We start from the raw sequence: 15,654 nt of genomic DNA on the forward strand, positions 1-15,654 counted from the left end.
TAACTTTCAATTTATATTTCATAGTTTTATTTGTTTTTTCTTTTCCTTTTTTTACTTGCATAATTTTATTTGCTGAAGATTGCCAATGGACATCACTATTATTTAACACTGAGACTATAAATTGAAGTAGAAGAAGTCAATAACAATTTCAAGTGGATGACGACAAAATAATTTATACTTTCAAGATATTTTCTTTCTAATATAACGTGCTCTGAAAATTTCAAAGATTCGGATAGATGAATATGATAGCTGTCGTTTTTGTTAATATAAATTTATCAATAGAAAATAATGAATAATAAAAATTTATATCTTTAAATATCTCATTTTTTAAAAAATATTAGAAAATAATGAATAATAAATATTTATATCTTTAAATATCTCATTTTTTAAAAATATTTGACACAAAAATATTTTTTCTTCCTTATTTTCACTTTAAGGATGGATAATATTATTCCTTATTTTTGGAGGAATAATATTATCTATGCTTGAAGTGAAAATAAAAGAAGGAAAAATGATGAACTTTTCTTTTGTGTAAAATATGAAAAAAGAAATGAGACATTTAAAGGTATAAATTTTTGTTATTCATCCTTCTTTCGGTTTCTATTAGGTTAAATATTTCAAATATATTTATGTTATCGTGTTTTCTTCAAAATATTTTTATATTTTTATTTCCATCCTACTTCTTTATATTGTCATTACAGTAACTTTTGTTATATAATATTTCGACTTTTCGAGTATGCATTCAAACCAAGCCAAATTCGTCTCAAAGCAATAAAATACAGGGATATTGGCATGTAAATATTCATTTTTTTTTTAAATTATACTTTAATTTTAAAATCTGTCTATAAGTACTTGAACTTTGTATTCTTTCTCATTTTGCATTGGGGTTTTTGCAAATAAAATCACGAACAATTTTGAATTTGCAATTTTAACGCGACTTTTGAAGTGTGGCGAATTAAATCATAACCTTTTCAATTTTTGCAATTTCGTCCCCTCAATTTTTTCCGGCCACCGGAGTGATGAGTTGGAGTTTATGTGGATTATTTTTTTCCACGTAATTAATTTCTGACTAAGATTAAATTGCTGACTAAGATTAAAATAAAATCAAAACCTAATTCTTTTATTTTTCTTCTTTTTCGTCGAACTTATTTCAGTATCCCCCATTTTCCTTAAACTAGTATGCCCTCCCGTGCGATCCACGGCCACGATATATTTATTTATTTTAAATTTTGAAATTATGTAAAAATATTATTATTTATGAATCAAATTAATTAATAACAAAAAATATATTATTTAAATATTAGTATTTGATTTAAAATAGTGTATAGTAATAATTTTATCAACTTAATGAGTAGGAGTATAATATTAAGTTCAATGAGTATTGTATAATAATAATTAAATTTATCGAAATTTTTTTGTTATTGATTATTATTTTCTATTAAAATTAAAATTAATAAATACTTTTATAATATTGTCTCGATATTTGTTGATAATTGTGCATTATATTTTTTAATTAATATTTTTAATTAAAATATTTTTATGTATGCTTTGATAAAATAATTCAACAAATAAATATTATATTTTTTAATCAAAAGATAAGAGAAGATATATAAATGTTATAGGAGAAAGAGATACAAATAGAAATAATATAATAACTGTAGTGGTCAAAATTCGTCAACTTGGCTCAAGCCCAATTAACCTTCCGAGCTGGACCAATGAGCTAAACAGCCCGGTCAGTCCAGCCCGACAAACTTCGAACCAACTTGGATCAATAACGAGGCTGACCCATTTACTTAAGAAAACTTGTTCGTCCAGCCTAATAAGTCAAGTTATACTTATCTCGAGATCAACCTGGATCGACCCAGGATGACTATCCCACTTCAAGTCCAACTTGTCTCAACAGTCCGGTTGAATAATTCACACTTAGCCCAAACCCATCAAGTTAGTTCGTCAATCTGGCATGACCCTAAAAAGTCAAATTGGCCCAACAGATTGGTCCATCTAGCCCGGAAAACTATAGACCGACTTGAGTCCACAACCAAGCTGGATATATTGCATGCGGCCCAATGGTTATTGACAACCTAGAAAGACAAAGTTACAAGGCCCAGCCGTCAAACCCTAAAACACGTTTCCCACCAAGCTGACACGATCAGACGGGTAAATCTTTGTGATCCCGTCCAAATCGCAACAACCCGGGAGATAAGGGCCTTGACGAGGCCAAACTGTAGAAACCCTAGCGGCTGGATGTCCACTATATAAACAGCCCGACTAGGTCATCAAACGGACACGAAAAAATCCTACTTGCTCTCGACTCTTTGAATTCTCTCGACTCCGCCACCACGCTAATTGCTCTTCCGAGCCAGAAATAGCCAACTTGGCCTATCTCCGCCTCCCATATTCCACTATCACAGCACACTGTCATCGTTTCCACCCTCCGACGCCGCCTACAGCCTGGAATAACCACGCATTCCAGCCTGTCTTTCTCTCTCATTTAATTTCATTTACAATTCCGCTTTGCTATTCCGTTACTAACTTGAGCGTCGGAGGCTCTACGGTCGACACCCCCACCCAGTGCTCAACCTAGGGCTCTTACGTGTTCTTGTGTTGACAGGTTGCTAGTGCCCAATCTATCCGGACGTGCAGACGTCAACTTCAATTGTAGATTTTAGTCTCTACAATAACAAAATAAGGAGAAAGAGAAAAAATAAAGAATATTGTAAAAGAGATAGGAGGGAGAAAAATAATCACTTTAAAATTTTAAATTATAATAAATTATTTATTTCAAATTCATATTTAATGAATTTTAAATCAAATTGAAGATCTTGTCATGATCTTTAACTTAAGATACACATCAAATATATTTTTATAAAAGACGAAAAAAGAAGTAAAATAAAAGAATAAGGTTTTGATTTTGTTTTAATCTTAATCAGCAATTTAATCTTAATTAGAAATTAATTACGTGGAAAAAAATAACCCACATAAGCTCCAACTCATCACTCCGATGGCCATAAAAAATTGAGGAGGCGAAATTGCAAAATTGAAAATGTTATGATTTAATTCGCCACACTTCAAAACTCACGTTAAAATTGCAAATTTAAAATTGTTCGTGATTTTATTTGCAAAAACTTCGATGACTTTTTACCCTTAAATCGTTGCTGACATAACAGTCGAATTGACATCCCAAACTCTACAATTACATGTTATAGATTCCACATTTATAATAAACTTATTTATTTTATTATGCACTTCAAAATTCTCTCTCAATTCGGCTGCCATATCAGTAACGATTTAAAGGTAAAAATTCGCCAGGTGCGAAATCATAAAAAATACAAAATTTAAATATTTATAGACAAATTTTAAAGTTGAGGTGTAAAATTAGAAAATAAGAAAGTTCGGGTAAAAATCAATACTATAACTCACCAAATATATGTTCATTTTCATTCCCTAAGAACACCTGTTTTTTTTTAAAGTTCTTTTTTTCTTTAACTTTTAGTTACAACTTCAACAATAAAAGTGATAAAAGTAGTTACAAAAAGATTAATAGGATCCCTCAATTAAATTAATGAAATAAAATTCGCAGATATTTATTTCTCAGCATAATACCCTTTGATTAGCGCAGTTATGGAATGAACAATGGTCGTTCATCAACTTAATTTTACTAGAATTTAGCAATTTTCAGTTAAAGGAAAAAGCTTACTTTGTAATTTTTAAATCACATCTTTTTCTCTCATCTATCAACTTTTGAGTCACAACTTTTCTCCCTTCTCTGAATCTCTCACTCTCTATACATTTTTTTTTCTGACCTCCGACGATTTTCTCCAGTAGCAGAGTGAGTGATTTTCTCTGACGGAAACAATGTTCATTTTATGACATGTTTATTTATCCTCTATTTTTCCCATGTATTTATTTTATAACTCTTTATTAAAAATAAATTTTTTGTGTTAGTTTTAATATAACTTTGTAGATGAATAATTACTTATATATATATATATATGTTGGAAATATAATTTTAAATGACTTTTTATTTATGTTTGTGTATGAATATATTAATTTATTTATTATGACGTGTAATACACTATATGTAATAATGTGTAATGCTAATTTTTATTATCGAATATTTCCGCATCCCAACTTTTAGTACCCAACTTTCCTTTTTAAGTCATCCCACATTTTAGTATGAGAGCGCTTTTGAATTAGCCATTTTAAAGAAGGAAACACAATATTTGGCCACTAATTGAAAAAACACAAAATCTGGCCATTTATTACGTGTAAAGACTGTTTTGCCCTTAGTTAGGGCATACCGGATTTGGGTCGAATTCGGCTTTGCGCGCGGGTTAGGCACCATATGTGCCAACCGAAAAAAAAAAAATCTAAGTATACGACATTAAGGCACTAATATGGTCATAAGTACCATTCGTGCAACATTACATAAGAGAGTATATGGTACTAATGACACTAATATAACCATAAGTATCATTCGTGCAACACACTAAATGGAAAATCTAAACCCTAAATGGAAAATCTAAACCCTAAATGATAATCTAAACCCGACGGGAAAGTGTTCAAAATGGTCATTAATTTAACTGTATCCATCAATAATATCAACACACAAGTATATGATACTAATATGGTCATAAGTACCATTCGTACATCACTGAATATATGGCACTAATAGTGCCTAACCCGCGCGCAAACCCGAATCCGACCTGGATCTGGTCCGCCCTAATTAAGGGCAAAACAGTCCTAAAATGTAAAAAATGGCCGGATTTTGTGTTTTTTCAATTAGTGGCCAAATATTGTGTTTCCTTCTTCAAAATGGCCATGTAAGTATATTGTTTCTTTTAGTATCCATTTCTATTTTTAGTAAAAGTAGGTGGGACCTTTGCTCCATTTTAATTATTTTAACACTCACATAAAAGATGTGACTCTAATTCCACTTACAACACATCCAACCACTTTATTAAAACTCGTGCCACTCTCAAATGGATACTAAAAGTTGAGACGGAGGGAGTAATTTTTAATTATTTAATAACTATAATTATCATTACACTTTATTTATAAAGTTGAAAATTTAAATTTTAAAATTAAGATTTTTATGCAATTTACTTAAACTAAAGAATAAAAATATAGTATATCTTTCATAATCATTCATTTACTTAAACAAATATGATTAAATATGCAGAAATTCTTGGTTGTAAAATCAGAAAGCTCCCTTTCACTTATCTTGATTTATCGATTGGAGCGAATTACTAGAAGAAAGAAGTTTGGAAGCCAATCATTGATAAGTTCTAAAATAAACTCTCGATTTGGGAAATGAGACTCTTATCTCTTGAGGAAAGGATTATTCTTTTAAGTTCAGTGTTTTCTGCTCTCCACTCTACTACCTCTCTTGCTTTAAAGCCTTTGTGTGCATCTTGAAAACCTTAACCAGGTTTCAAATGAAGTTTTTGTGGAGAGGAAAGGAAAATTCTAAAAAAGTTAATTGGTTAAATGGGATAGAGTGTGCAAAAGCAAAAGTGTCGCGGGGTTAGGAGTAAGAGATATTAGAATCTTTAATGTGAGTCTTTTGTGTAAATGGTTTTGGAAAATTCTCGGATGAAGAGTCGCTATGGGTACAAATTCTCAAATCGAGATATGAACCCATTAGTAATATTTGGATGGGTTAATAGCCGAAAAATACACGAACTTTCATCGGATTTGCATATTGCACATGACCTTCAAAAATAGCCCCAGAATACATCACATTTTAATTTAGTCGCAAATTGCACCCGCGTTGACTAACACCTTGATCGGTGGTGACGTGGCTGCCAGATTTTGTTGACGTGGACGATTTTCCGATGTAGTAAAACGACGTCGTTTTGTCAAGCTCTTTTAAATAATAATAAAAAAATTAAAAAATGGAACGCCGCCGTCTGCCGTAGCCAACCTCTGGTCTCCACCGTCTCCAGCGCGGTCCGTCGACCACCGTGCACCGCCTCTCCGTCCACCTCTCTCATCACTCCAGCGCCACATTCTGCCCCACCCCGACGCACCCTGCCACCACTGCTCAGGCCAGCGCCCCAGATCCGCCGCCTTTTCCAGACACCGAGCACCACCTCCACCTCCACCTCCACCTCCACCTCCACCTCCACTGCACTGCACAGGCCAACGCCCCAGATCCGCCTCATTTTCCAGACACCGAGCACCACCTCCACATCCACCGCACCGCACAGCGCGACCTTGTCTCCAACCGCCGCGTTCCACCACCACCGTTCACGAACGCCGCCGACCACTGAGCCCTACACCTTCAATTCACCGCCAAATCTGCAAAACCCCCAAATCCCCTACAATCGCCGCCAACCCTGCAAAACCCACAAATCCAGAACCACAACCACCCCTCTCTCTCAGTCAACGATCTCCCTTTCCTTCCCTCTCTCCCTCTCCTTTTCCCTCTCTCGATTCCTGCAACTCCGGCGCGAGGTCAGAGGTAAAAAGGAGAGAGGCGGTGGTGCAATGGACAGATGGTCGGAAACAAAAACGTGAGAGAGAGAGACTTGTTTTTAGATCTGCCACGCACCTTTTTCCAAGAAGCTGCGGAGGGTTTTGTTGCTGCGCCTGAGGTCCGACGCCTGATTTTGGTGGAAGAGCTGGCCGGCGGTGGTGGAAAAGCTTGAGGAAGAAGAGGATGCGGCTGTGATTTCTGAGAAAGAGAGATGATTTTTTATTTTTATTTTTTATATTTCTTTTTTAATAAAAATGACATGTGTATTTCCATATCAATTAAATTGCCACGCGTATTGCCACCTACAATAAAAAAGCCACGCGTATAGTCCACGTCATTGCCGGTCAACTTTAATTATGGTCGGAGTTCTCACCGTGTGCAAATTGCAACAAAATCAATAGTTCGTGTATTGAAGGTCATGTGCAAAATGCAAATTTGGTGAAATTTCGTGTATTTTCTGGCTGTCAAATAGTTGATCACTGTGGTGGAGAGATCTTGTTGGCCTCTTGAAGAGTAAAAGAGATAATCTTATTTTGTAATAACATTTTCTTTAGGCAATGGGCCCTCTATTAAATTTTGGAAAGATATGTTGTTAAAACAAGTTGGAAATCTACGCAATAGGTTTAGGGGGTTATGTGTGTTGTCCAAGTAAAAATATTGGAACATGAATGAGTTTTTTCAGTTCGATGGAGAAATCGACCTGATTCTCGATTTTGAGCGAGTTCGAATGATGGTTTGTTTCATAGAAGAGACATTTATTTCACCATAACAAATGCATCACCAAGCGATGAATAAGCTAGAGATCCATGGTTGATACTATGGTGGAAAGCCATCATGTTGAAGGTATCGGCTTTTGTTTGGAAAGCTTAAGACAAATTACCAATGAAGTATCTTGATCAGAAGATGAATTTTACGCTCAGTTGAAAATGTTGATTGCGTTATGTGGTGGGCTCAAATCAAATCGTCGTGTCACATACTTTCTACTTGCTCTAAGACATTTCTACTTCGGTATAAGGTATGTGAATGGCTTGATCGCCATTTAATTTATGCAATTAATTTGAAAGATCATTTAGAGGATTTTGTGAGCTCTGATCTTGATCAAGTGAAGAAGAAAATCTTAGGCCTAATTTGGCAATGCTGTACAGAATTTGGAAGACAAAAAATGAAATGATCTTCAAAAACTCAACACTGGTGCGGAGAAAATTGTCAAGAGTATCAAGTTTTGCTATTAGAAATGGTTAAAGTCATATTATCCATTCATTTTTTGTCTCCTTTCACGATTGGAATTCACATTCTCTCGTTTGTATGCTTGTAAATCTTTAATTTTTTCCCATTCTTTCTCTCTTTGTGTGTCCGTAGTATTAAGATTATAAAATAAAATCCTTCATCTTTTTTTTAGTACTTTGATACTTTTGAATGAGCTTTTATCATATTTAGTTTCGAAAAAATATTTCAAAACTAGTGTTTTTCATTTTTTCACATTGAATTATTTACTGTAAATTAAAACACTACCTAACTCGAACTATAATTCCTGTAAAATAATCTAAGGGGGGTGTATTTGTTCAAGACTTATGTAGATTTTAAAAGTCCGTGGATTTTAAAAGTCTATAGAATTCTCACGGATTCCTCATGATTTCGAATGAATTCTCGATCAGATTTTTAATGAATTAGCAAGAATTCGACGTGATATTTTCGGACTTGAAATCCACAAACCCAGCGAGGGTTGCGAGCCCGTGAGCGCTGGACCGAGGCCCAGCGGCCGCTGCAAGCACGCGAGCGCTGGAGACCTTCATGTGCCGCTTACCCCCACCTCCGCCACCGCTGTCGTCGCGGTGGTCCCCTCAATTTCCACCACCACCAACCACCCTGAACACGTTTTCCTTCCCCACCCTCCCCCCCTCCCCCCCAAATCCCCGGCCGCACCCTTTCGTCTCCGCCACCACCAACCACCTTGGACCTGTCTTCATCCTCCCGCCCCAAATCCCCAGCTGCGACACAAGACCCTAGCGCCGCCCTCTGTCTCCACCCACAAACCCAGCGAGGGTTGCAAGCCCGTGAGCGCTGGACCGAGGCCCAGCGGCCGCTGCGAGCACGCGAGCGCTGGAGACCCTCATGTGCCGCTTACCCCTACCTCCGCCACCGCTGCCGTCGCGGTGGTCCCCTCAATCTCCACCACCACCAACCACCCTGAACACGTTTTCCTTCCCCACCCTCCAAAATCCCCTGTGCACCCCTTCATCTCCACCACCACCAAACATCCCAAATCGAAAATCCTCAACCACCAATTCAAAGCCATAGCGTCGCCTTCCCCATAAATTGCTCTCCTCAGTCACCATTACAAACCCTCGATTTAGAAAAAAAATCAAAATTTGGAGATCTTGCAAAAGTAGGGATTTTGGGTCACAAATTAGTGAGTACAAGATAGAGAGACGAGGGGGGACGAGGCCGATGCGGCAGCGAGGGAGACGACAGATGAGAAATCACCGGAAACATGAGAGAGAGAGAGAGAGAGAGAGAGAAATGGTTGTGAAATGAGATAAATGAGAACTTTCATCGTTGTATCCTCGGCAGCGATCGCTAGGTGCCAGCCGGCGCTGGCTTCTTGAGCCGCGTCTGCTGGCACCCAGCGAGCGTGGGGAATTTGCAAGATTTGTGAATTCTCGTGGTCTGTGTTCGGATTTGTTCATGCCTATTTTTTCAACGAAATCAATGAAAGTCATTCCAACTTTAAAGTCTATGGATTAACGAATACACCCAGATTTTTATAGACTTTTAAAAGTCTTTAACGAATACACCTAGATTTTTATAGACTTTTAAAAGTCTTGAACTAATACACCCAGACTTTAAAAGACTTTTAAAAGTCTTGAACTAATACACTCAAACTTTAAAAGTCTGCAGAAATCTATTGAAGTCTTGAACTAATACACCCCCCTAAATGTTGTAAATATATCTATAAGATATATCTTATATGTGTTGACCAAGAAATCTCCCTAAAACCCTAGCTTCCCATTTGTATAAATATAGGCCTTTAGCCTCCACATTGAATACACTTAATATGTATTCTCTTCTCTATTCTCTTGCTTCTCTCTAGTTTATAACACGTTATCAGCACCATAGTTCTAGTTCTCTCATCTCCATCTCCCTTCGATTGTAGAAAGGTAATTCTATTGTATTTTTGTGTCATCAATATGTATCAATTTAATGTGAATCATATGAGAGTGTAGTTAATTAAGGGGGTGTATTCGTTGTGAATTTCCACAGACTTTAAAAAGTCAATGGAATTTAAATTCCATGGAATTCACATAGATTCCAGACGACTTTCAAAGAATTTGTGGTTGGATTTCACCCCGATTTTCACTGATTTTCGAAGACTTTACGGGACAATTCTGTAATTGAATTCCATGAAAACCAACGCCCGCTGAGTCCCAGCACCGCTGAAAACCCAGCGACCGCTGGGAATCCAGCGAGCGCTGGAAACCTTTAAATATGTCCATATCGTCAATTCCGAGCAACACAGTTTTGCCTGCAAACTGTTGCTTTAGCTCCTCAAAAATGTGGGTAAAACCATCAAGGAATCCTAACCCGTAACAGCAAGGAATCCTCGTTCCAGCTAAAAGTCCAGCCCTTATTGTCAGGCCTTCGTTTTGCTTTCAGAGGCAGAAGATTTGCAACAATGATGATCCTATCACCAAGAAGTGAAGATGGGTTTTCCGATGTAGCACTGCTAGCCTGTTCATCATCTAGCTCAAGAATATTCCTCGGAACGGTCATAACCCTCGGGAGGCGCTTCCGGTCCCTCTCCCTACCCACTATTGGGAAATTTCCAGATGCTAAATCCAAAAGGTTGGTATAAGATCTTGACATCATCTTTGCAAACTCCCTGTGCCTCTTCCCGAAAACTCAAAGTTAATTTTCCCCTCAAATCTCACTCAAAACCAAATCCGCAACTCTCTCTCTCTATCTCTCTTCAAATAAGGCTTTCCAAATTAACAGCATTAAACCACTAATTCAGGTGCAACCCAGCGGGCGCTGGACTTTCTCAACGGGTGCTGAGTTCCGGCGCTCGCTGGCTTCTTGGCCGCGGGCGCTGGAACTCAGCGCTCGCTTAAAACTTCATGGATTTCAATTCTCGTGGTTCTTGGCCGGATTTCGTCGTGTGTATTTTTTGGATGAAATCCATGAAAGTCATTCTGGATTTTAAGTCAATGGAATAACGAATACACCTAGATTTGTATGGATTTTAAAAAGTCTGAAACGAATACACCCAGATTTATATGAAATTTTAAAAGTCTTGAACGAATACACCCAGATTTCTGCAGACTTTTAAAAGTCTTGAACGAATACACCCAGACTTTTAAAATCCATAGAAATCCATTAAATTCCACAACGAATACACCCCCCTAAATAACTTCATCTCTATTTGATTTCACGAAAATCTCTATTTGATTTCACGAAATTCTTGCATTCATATTTGATTCAAAAAGTTTGATTTTTTTTATCTGTATAATATTTGTATAACAATTCTTGATATGAAAATCACGCATCAATCCATGTATGTTAATATACTCAATTTTTGATTGTTTAATTAATTAAGTGGCGATACATTTAATCAATTGTTATGCATGTTGTCGCCGTATATCAATTGTTGCCGTATATATCAATTGTTATGCAATAATGCATCTAATCAATGTATTAATCAATTTTCTGTTTTCTATTAATCAATTGATGGCCTCTGTATAGTATATTATTAATGATTAACACCTTCGTGAAATATCTCAAAATCAAAATAAATAAAATAACAAAAATTCTCCGTTTCAGTCATCGATGAGAGCCCGCTGTAAGTGTATCAAAACTCTCCGCGACGGCAGCTTCTTCCTCTTTTGACTCGCCCGAACACCTCATCGCCTCTGCGTCGGAGCTCAACAATCAGTAATCGCGTTTGTAAAATTTCAGTCGGAATTTGGGGATGGCGATTCTTTACGGCGTGGTGGCTCGCGGGACGACGGTGCTGGCGGAGTTCAGCGCCGTGACGGGGAACACCGGCGCGGTGGTACGGCGGATACTCGAGAAGCTCAGCGAGACCGATTCGGCCGAGTCGCGGCTCTGCTTCTCTCAGGATCGCTACATCTTCCACATCCTCCGCTCCGATGGCATCACGTTTCTCTGTATGGCCAACGACACCTTCGGGAGTAAGCCTCCGTTCCCAAATCGAGTGAATTTATTTTTTAATTTTGTGGTTCAGGGTTTAATGCGTTGCTGTTCCCTGCCTGGGCGTGAATTAGGTTGTCATACTCATATCGATTTTAGGGTATCGTAGATGCTGAATTTTTTAAACTACACTAGGTGATGATGTATTGTAGATTTGCACAGCGCTATATGATTTTGTGTTTATGAAATTGATGTGTTGATTTAGTTGGACTTTACTTGTATGCTATGGAGCAGTGAGGAAGTATTATGTTCATCTATGATTCTGTGTTCATTTGAAACTTGGTTGAGTAATGTAATGCTTTGATGCAGGAAGGATCCCATTCTCGTATTTGGAGGATATCCAGATGAGGTTTATGAAGAATTATGGGAGAGTGGCTCCTTATGCGCCTGCATATGCTATGAATGATGAATTCTCAAGAGTATTGCACCAGCAAATGGAGTTTTTTTCCAGTAATCCTAATGCGGATACGCTAAACCGTGTTAGAGCAGAAGTTAGTGAGGCAAGTATTTATCATCTTCATAAATAAAACGAAAATCTGCAAAGATTATACATCTGTGTTTCATTATTGGATTGCCATGTAATGAGGTGGTTGTGTGTTTTAGGTATGTCATAAAAGATGTTTCTCATCTCATCTATTAGGAAGCCAGCTGCATTTTTGTTATGAATGTTAACTGCATTTCGGTTTCAGGTTTTGATTAAATTGATTTATTTGTTTATACCTGATTTTCTGGTTATGGTCCTGAAGTGTGTTGCATTTTGATTTCGATTTTCCTGTTGTCCTTGTTTCAATTCAATCGTGAGTATGTGCCCTTACATCTACAATATGATGGATGGAGAAAAATGAGTAATGGTATTCTGATACTTTTGGCTTGATAAAAATTGCTTTTAGATCCAATAGCTTTGGCTGCTTTTACCTTCTGAACTATGGCTTTTATTTTTTAGGTACTGTGCCACAAAATATGGAAGCAATAAGAAACTTTTTTTGCTAGGTGTCAAAATATAGTCAAGGCTAAACAACATTTATGATGTAATTTTTTCCTTCTATTCTAAAAAAATGTACTTACATGTGCTATGTGTAAAAAGTTGTTATTTAGCAACACCATTGGTCTGTTTTTTTTTTCTTTCTTCTTTTTCTTTTCACATGGTTTGTCTTCGATCGTTTTATATTTCTTCATGGATCATTTTGTGGATATTTATTCACCAAATACAATAATTCTAAGGATAAAAGTATAAAGTATAAATTCTATAGATGTTTGTTCTCAATGAGAGGATCTCATCCCCTTAAGTGCTTAATGGGAAATAAGTGTTAGTTCATCCAAAACAATTAGAGGGTGTTTGACTGAGTTTATAAGCTCTTTAAAACAGCTTATAAGTTGTTTAGGAGCTTATAAGCTCCTTCAAAGTGTTTGGTAAAATAAGCTCCTAAAGAGTTTATAAGTTGTAAAATTAAGCTCTAAGAGCTTGTAAGCTCCCCCCAAAAATAAATTCCTCTACCCCAACTTGTTTTCTCATTTTCTTATAAGCAACACTCATTTTACAAAAATAACTCAATTATGACATTATATATCATTCTAATTTCATTTCTTTTCGATTTTTTCTCTCTCTCTCACTAAAAATTCTCTTTCTAGCTTATAAGCTCAATTATCCAAACACTTTGACAACTTATAAGATCTTAAGAAACTACATCTTATAAGCTCTTAAAACATCAAGAGCTTATAAGCTCTTTAAAATAAGCTTAGCCAAACACCCTCTTAGTAGGAGAAGTCAAGAAAGATCTCAAAGTTTCTAAAAATACTTGTCAAATAATACATCAACTGATGTCCAAGCTGTATGAAATCCAGCTTTTAGACATGTCTAGGCTAAATGATACCCAATGTTTCTTTTTATAGCATGTCTGCATTTTTTTTATGGCCATCTTATATCAATAGTTTGTGAATTGTGATCAGGAGTGATATATGAATTCAGAGAAATTCCATTATGCTTCTATTAATGTATATATGATATGCTTCTTGTTGTGTATGTCAATCTTCCTCATCCTTGTTATTGCACTACTTGTCATGACACCTTAATTTGGGTTCAGGTACGCACAATCACGGTGGACAACATTGAGAAGATTCTAGAGAGAGGTGACAAGATTGAACTTCTCGTTGACAAAACAGCAACCATGCAAGATAGTGCATTCCACTTCAGGAAACAATCAAAGCGCCTTCGTCGAGCTCTATGGATGAAGAATGCCAAGCTACTGTAAGTTTATGGTTCTGTCTACCACTCTATTGAGTCAAGTTTGCATCTTAAAAATTTACAAGCTTCTTTTTTCAGGTGTTAGTTACAGATGATGAATTCTTAATCTGTTTAAGCAAAGTAGCTGTGTGTGTCATTTATTGTTGAACTCTTTGGTTCATGGCTATTGACTTAAAATATTGTGTGCTTCACAGGGCCTTGCTGACGTGTTTGATTGTTCTGCTCCTGTACTTCATAATTGCGGTTGCATGCGGAGGCATCACTTTACCTTCTTGCCGATCAAAATAATCAATTGTGGTCTACATTGGGTGATCCTGTTGAATCCAAACCATGACAGCAAAATCTTCAGGTGCCTTATGGTTGCTTCTATCAGAATGCCTATGGAAAATGTGTCGTTTCCAGATAATTTTACTTGATTTATGCTGTCGTGGCTGTAAAGTGGTGTGATGCACAAGCATGATAATATCTAGTATATCTGTGATGCAGTTCGCTTCCTCTTATTCATGTGTCTACATAAATTGGTGGTCTTTTTCGATTGCGTGTGATGTATCTAGAAAAGAACAGAGAAAGCCTACAGAATAAAATATAATAAGAGGTCTACTTGTTTGTGAATATGGTGGAACTGAATTTCTTGAAATTCATCTTAGCGGAACTTCATAATTGGATAATCAGCTGGTTTGAAATATAAGGCTTTCATTTTATTTGTGCAATTTTGTAGGGGCTGATCTATATGTGGAGCTAAATTTAATGTCAATTAGATGAGATGGAGAAGTGCATGTTAAAGGAATATGTGAAATTATGACATCCTAAGTAGAGGCAATGTATAGACTGTAGAGCATATCTGGATATTGGCTGGGAGATTTATTACTGGATAGAATTTTAGAGGGAAATTGTTGCAGTAGTAACAGATTTTTTTAAAATATAGATAACGAGTGTTTTTGTTTGGTAATGCGATTAAGCAAAGACTGTAGCCAAACTCTTTGTCTCAAAAAATTTATCTTTTCAGAAACACAATCGAACGCTTTACATTTGGTTTTGTGTTTGTATCATATTAATGGAAATTAATTTCAGCTTTTGAGAACAATCTTGTTATTACTACTATTTTTTTGAAAACTTACTCCTATTACTATTACATTTTGAATAATTGAAATGACCAATTGTCTAATTGAGCCTCATGAGGTTTTAATTAATAGCAAGGCATGTTTATTTCATGCAACATTTAATTATCTAATGCAAATTCATAGCATAACAATCCTACAGTTTTTAACGTGTTCCATATCCCCCCCACCAAAAATAGAAGCGTTGTTTGGCCTACAACATATGAAATTCATATATTTCAATTAACGGACAGCTGGGCAGTTTATACATTTTCATAAATGAAATTCATATATTTCAATTAATCCACAGCATGCGCTAAACAATTTTATTTTGGTTAACTGTATGTAAATCCATAACGTATTCTCAAAATTGATTTTTGCTCTTAATTTAAAAAATTCATTTTTAAATACATAACCTTTCGTTTTTGTCTCAAATTTATTCGGTGACCAATTTTTTCTCACGTCGGTGTCGAAAATGACACGGTGGCACATTTATGATGTGTGGAAAAAAAAATCCACATCATCTTTCCCAACCTCCCCCACCCCAAACCCTAAGAGAGGTGGGGGATTTTGTTTTGTTTTTTTTTTTTATCCACATGTCATAAATATGCCTAGGTGTTAATTCC

General features: G+C 36.3%; 1 protein-coding gene across 1 annotated transcript; it reads left to right on the forward strand.

Annotated features, from left to right (window-relative positions):
* The first annotated feature begins 11,152 nt into the window (after positions 1-11,152).
* Positions 11,153-14,543, forward strand: LOC131021395 (vesicle-associated membrane protein 714). The gene is made up of 4 exons (XM_057950581.1): positions 11,153-11,670; positions 11,999-12,189; positions 13,771-13,934; positions 14,126-14,543. Exons 1-4 carry the CDS (start codon positions 11,448-11,450, stop codon positions 14,217-14,219), a joined length of 672 nt encoding a protein of 223 aa, XP_057806564.1. The 5' UTR covers positions 11,153-11,447; the 3' UTR covers positions 14,220-14,543.
* The last annotated feature ends 1,111 nt before the right edge of the window (positions 14,544-15,654 follow it).

The sequence above is a fragment of the Salvia miltiorrhiza genome, chromosome 1 (assembly GCF_028751815.1).
Source record: "Salvia miltiorrhiza cultivar Shanhuang (shh) chromosome 1, IMPLAD_Smil_shh, whole genome shotgun sequence".
NCBI lineage: Eukaryota > Viridiplantae > Streptophyta > Magnoliopsida > Lamiales > Lamiaceae > Salvia > Salvia miltiorrhiza.

Coding starts and splice junctions, on each gene's coding strand:
- LOC131021395 (XM_057950581.1), top strand. CDS start 11,448: ATGGCGATTCTTTACGGCGTGGTGGCTCGCGGGACGACGGTGCTGGCG. Junction 11,671..11,998: donor GGCCAACGACACCTTCGGGA/GTAAGCCTCCGT, acceptor GCTTTGATGCAG/GAAGGATCCCATTCTCGTAT. Junction 13,935..14,125: donor ATGAAGAATGCCAAGCTACT/GTAAGTTTATGG, acceptor TGTGCTTCACAG/GGCCTTGCTGACGTGTTTGA.